Raw genomic sequence first — 5,948 nt, 5'->3', positions numbered from 1 at the left:
CACATAACAAAAACACAACAAACACACATAACAAACACACACATAACAAACACACATAACAAACAGACACATAACAAACACACATAACAAACACACACATAACAAAAACACATAACAAATACACACATAACAAAAACACACATAACAAACATACATAACAAACACACATAACAAAGACACACATAACAAAAACACACATAGCAAACATACATAACAAACACACATAACAAAGACACACATAACAAAAACACAACAAACACACATAACAAACACACACATAACAAACACACACATAACAAACACACACATAACAAACACATATAACAAACACATATAACAAACACACACATAACAAACACTCACATAACACACACACATAACAAGCACACATAACACACACACATAACACACACACATAACAAACACACATAACAAACACACATAACAAACACACATAACAAAGACATATAATAAACACACACATAGCAATCACACACATAACAAAAATACATAATAAACACACATAAAAAAAACACATAATAAAAACACATAGAACAAACACACATAACAAAGACACACATAACAAATACACATATGCCACCAGATCTACCTTGACAATGAGTATGACAAACTGGTGCCAACATCTTAAAACCACCAATAGCAACATCTTAAAACTACAAAGCAACATAATCTACTTTGTCAAGTTTTGTTTCTTTCAACAGACAAAATCCTAAAAGGTAAGAAATTCAACCAAAACTAAGCAACATACATTTAAGTTTTCTAAAACTGATATTTGATTTAAATTTTCTTTATAAAAGTCGGATAGCACGGGTTTATTGTCATTATGTGCAGATTGACGTGCGTCGCGCGAACAGTGTTCTTTTCTTTTCTCGCTCTCGTACAACTCAGCGAGAACTAAAGCCCTAATTCAATTTCATTAACACCAATTCTAAACAAGTCATCTGACGAATCAACCACATAAGACCTCCAAAATATATTAAAGGTAAACACTTAGACTTTTATATAAAAATGATTTATTCTCCTGTGCCGAAATTATCGTGAAACAGTCTATTGCTTATGTATAACACCAGATCATCTTATTCACGAAGTATAATAAAGGAAGTTAAACATATATTGAAACGATGAAATAGTCTGACGTAAATGTTGACATAGCTACGTACAGTGTATACCTAATATGAAAGAGCTCAAAACAAACTTTAAAACTATTTACGTAGATAGTGTATACAGGCTGACATTTAACGGCAGAACTACATTGAACGTCGAAATAACAGGGAGGCCGTGTTGGATTTACAGGTGAGACAAAATTGATATCATATTAGTGTGATCAATGAGATGGATCTGATGATAATATCATATGATTCAGCTGTAGCTGTCTGATCCAGTATTTTCTCATCTAGAGTTGTAGATCTGTAGCTGTCTGATCCAGTATTTTCTCATCTAGAGTTGTAGATCTGTAGCTGTCTGATCCAGTATTTTCTCATCTAGAGTTGTAGATCTGTAGCTGTCTGATCCAGTATTTTCTCATCTAGAGTTGTAGATCTCTAGCTGTCTGATCCAGTATTTTCTCATCTAGAGTTGCAGATCTTTAGCTGTCTGATCCAGTATTTTCTCATCTAGAGTTGCAGATCTCTAGCTGTCTGATCCAGTATTTTCTCATCTAGAGTTGCAGATCTTTAGCTGTCTGATCCAGTATTTTCCCAGTGAATTGCAGATCTGCAGCTACAGATAAAACAGGCTACCTAACATGGGCTTGGTGTAAAATGCTGTCTCGGGGTCCTCCAAATTGTCATATCTGACCCACGTGCTGTTTTTGTTTAACTCTAACACTGTGTTATCTTAAATATTTCTCTGGTGATCCAGAGTACACATGGACGATTAAATTATTATTTTGCCATTTCTTTCTCCGGTACAACACCCTTTAGCTTCCATTTACAATTTCAATTTGCAAACATATTCCTGTTGATCACGATATGTGTGTCCTGTTTAGCAAGGAAAACGTGTGTTATATTGCCATTTTTCTTATTGCTATATTTCATGTCCCGGGTCCTCGGAGATGACCTTAAATACGGATGTCCCGTGTCACAGTAGGTGTAACACTCTAAAGATCTCTCAATGGTCGTAAGTGCCGAGCATAGACCAAAAATTGAAGGCCCTCACTGGTCGTGGTTCTCGAGTGGGGCGTTAAACAAGACACAAAACGATCTTGAATTTCAGCTCAGTAAATGATACAGAAAGTTTTTGACAGATGCGTTATTATTGAGATGTAGAGCATATATCAATTTTTGAATTTTTATCTTTCATGTTTGTTTGATACATTAGATTGGGTCTGTACTGTAATGTCTATTGGACAGCACAAAACCAGTCTACATTGACACAAGGAATTGAAATGGGAGACATGATAAGCTGTGTATTGAAATTCACTTCAGTAGCTCTACAGTCTCTAAGAGATTCCACCCTCTCCGTTTTGGAGGTTCAGTTAGGGTATGTTGGGGGCGCCCGAAGCAGCACTTTACACTAAGCCATTTAGAATACTGCGATATTAGACCTCAATGACTTTATCTGCGCCTTAAAGGGACTGATTCAAGATTTCCCCCAAATTTTGTTTCTCACTTTTAATGATCAAAACCTACTGTCTAATATGTTTAAAAGATTTCGCATAAATATTGAGGTTATACATTATCAGAGTTCATTTTAAAGAATTTATTATTTGTTTTGTAAACAAAGATTGCGGTATATAATCGTTTACGAAATTTTCAAAAGAAATGGATATTGATCTAAGTTTATTTTATCTTTCACATTCCAAGCATTCTTTGGGTACAGTGTAGAATGTGTCATCTAAAAGTTAAAATTTGTGACTATGCAATATTAAGATGCTTTATATTACAAAATTAATATTTCACTTGTTTGTTTGTATACATAGAAAGACTCGATTCTTTGTTTACATAACACAGATTTAAGGCTAAAATATTGCTTTCATTCTTGCATTCAGGTCAAAATTTTGGCGGTCAACATTAAATGAGTTATATTTTTAATGGCGTTTAACATCGAAAATGCAAAATCTTTTTTTTCAAAAATCGTGAGCCAGTCACTTTAAATCAAAGGTTTGTCCCAATGTTTTATCAGGGAGCTTACATATATGCAGCTACATATACTTCTGAATGGGGTGACTTTAGTATATTGATGACTCGAATGTAAATGATCGCAGTTTATATTATACATTTTAATTCTAGCTAGTTATTTGGTTCAACCAGTCAAAATATTATTATTGACAGTGAGCTTCTCATGTGATCAAAACATCAGAAATTGACCGGTTGGGCTGAGCCCAGATCATCCTACTGTGTGACTCCTGTAAAACTGCCCACCTACAAAGTCACTGTGAACTTTGTCATATAAACCTATGCAAGGTCTGTGTTGGGGAGCACCTCTCGGATTCGTCGTGCCCTATAAATACGGAACGCCTCCTCCTAATTACACAAAATGTCCAGACCACGCCGATGAACAATGTAACATTACTGTGAGAAATGTAACATTCCTGTCTGTTCTACCTGCGTTTCCTCTGGTAAACACAAAGATCAATATATATTAGATATTCTGAAAAAACTCAGCTCTAAAATACAAACTTTACAAAATGATTTGGAAGAACTCGTGACCAGGATTTATCCCTGATATGAAGAAATGGCGTCCGATGTCTAAAGTGAGGAATCCGAGTTAGAAACAAATTACAGAAAATTGACAACAGCGACTGACCAACAAGGAGAAGTCTGGCACCAAGAGATTACCGCCATTGTCAACCAACATAAATATGACATTTTGGAGATAAAAACAAACACCTATCTACCCTGCATAAAAATACAAAGGAAATTACAGAAAATGACTGAACTCAAACAGATCATGTCTGACTTGAAATCAATCCTAAAATCAAATAACGTCTCCTTAACCTCTACCTACAAATCTAGGAATTCCGAATTTAGAACATTACCGCCTAAAGTCCGAGTTACAGTACCCAGTTTTACTCCTCAGAAAATAAACAAAGATCAGCTTAATCAAATAGTTTGTTCTCTGCTATCATTATCTGTTAACACAGAAGAACATGGCGACACAGTGAAGTCAGCAGAAGCTGCATCGCCTCCCCCAGTCAAACCACTGCTTGATGACCCGCGTCTTACCGCCACCATAGACACTGGGTATGACTATCTATTCAGTGTTAGCTGTGTCAGTGAAGAACAAGTCTGGACATGTGGGGATTGCAACATCATGAAGCTCCTCAACCTTCAGGGTAAACTACTGACATCAATACAAACCGAGTCAGGGGACGAACCATGGGACATAGCAGTGACACGGGACGGAGATCTTGTTTATACTGATAATTACAATAAAACTGTAAACCTAGTGAAGAATGAACAGATACATACCATGATCAGACTACAGATGTGGAAACCGCTCTATGTCTGCAGTACCTTCTCTGATGATCTCCTGGTTGCCATGGAGAGTGACGATAGAAAACAATCCAAAGTTGTGCGTTACTCTGGCTCCACAGAGACACAAACTATTCAGTTTGATGATAAGGGTCGACCTCTCTATTTACCTGGTTATAACACTAAATACATCAGTGAAAACAGGAACCTGGATATCTGTGTGGCTGACTGTAGAGCTAAAGCAGTCGTGGTGGTCAATCAATCAGGAAAACTTAGATTTAGATACACTGGTCATCCCTCTAATACCAAGCAATCATTTGATCCAGTCGGCATCACTACAGACAGCCAGAGTCACATCCTGACAGCAGACATTGACAATCACCGTATCCACATCCTAGATCAGGACGGTCAATTCCTCCGTTACATTCAAAACTGTGATTTATGCACTCCATGGGGTTTATGTGTGGACATCAGAGACAACCTCTTTGTGGCTGAGCATGTTACTGCTAAAGTGAAGAAAATCAAATATCTATAAACACGGTGTTAAGTACATATCTCAAACACAGTGTTAATTACACATCTAAACACTAGGTTAATTAAATCTATATACAGCTTGGTCTTGATTGCATCTGCTTATTAATTATATCTGATTTTTAATTACAACCCTGTGTTAATTACAGCCCAGTTTGTGATGTGTCAGTAACGTTTACTTGTTTTTGTGTTACTACTGACTGAACATTAGTCTCTCATTGCTTTTTAGCCATCATATCTTACAATATCTGTTTTATTATATCTTGTGAAACATTCAATTTAGTGAATTGTTAACTAATTTAAATGTATTACTAGTTGTATATCGATATGCAATTGAACACATGTGAATCATGAAATGCAAATGAACATGAATAAGTTATTATGATGTCAAACTTAAACGGTACATGTACCAATTTTGATGCACCACATGCGCATGTCGACAAATTATTTCTCTTCAGTGATACAAAAGCCGAAATTTTGGAAATTCGAAATAACAATAAACTTGTAAGAGATCAAAGGAAAACCAGAGTGCCAAAAACTGGAGCCAAATTCGTCCAAGGATCAGAGCTATGCATGAAGGAGATAATCCTTAATTTTGAAATGAAAACCGTAATTTCAAGCTAGTAACGAAGTACTTAGCTACTGGGCTGTTAAGACCCTCAGGGACTAACGGTCCACCAGCAAAGGCCTCGACCCAGGGGTCGTAATGTAAAATTTGTACGGTACCAATTTTGATGCACCAGATGCGCATTTCGACACATAAGGCCCGTCTGCGAAGCAATACTCTAAAGGTAACACGCATGCAAAAGAGAAAATCATTAAAAGAATACAGATAATCTCTGCATACGTTCACAGAAAATTTCGTGATCCATATGGGCGCGGCCATATTCTTTTGTTCATCAGTTGCTTCTACAGTTATTTGTGTTTTGATCTTGAATGGCAAAATATACAAGACTGACGTGTAATTTGTAATTCAAACAT

At 36.3% G+C, this 5,948-nt stretch overlaps 1 protein-coding gene across 1 annotated transcript; it reads left to right on the top strand.

Moving 5' to 3' along the window:
* Window positions 1-1,142: 1,142 nt before the first annotated feature.
* LOC125666627 (uncharacterized) lies at window positions 1,143-5,346 on the top strand. Its single transcript, XM_048899823.2, has 2 exons — window positions 1,143-1,314; window positions 3,294-5,346. Exon 2 carries the CDS (start codon window positions 3,892-3,894, stop codon window positions 4,969-4,971), a length of 1,080 nt encoding a protein of 359 aa, XP_048755780.2. The 5' UTR covers window positions 1,143-1,314; window positions 3,294-3,891; the 3' UTR covers window positions 4,972-5,346.
* Window positions 5,347-5,948: the final 602 nt, after the last annotated feature.

The sequence above is a fragment of the Ostrea edulis genome, chromosome 10, assembly GCF_947568905.1.
Source record: "Ostrea edulis chromosome 10, xbOstEdul1.1, whole genome shotgun sequence".
Classification (NCBI taxonomy): Eukaryota; Metazoa; Mollusca; class Bivalvia; order Ostreida; family Ostreidae; genus Ostrea; species Ostrea edulis.
Note: the sequence above shows the minus strand (reverse complement) of the source record. Positions and strands in the feature narration are given on the sequence as shown.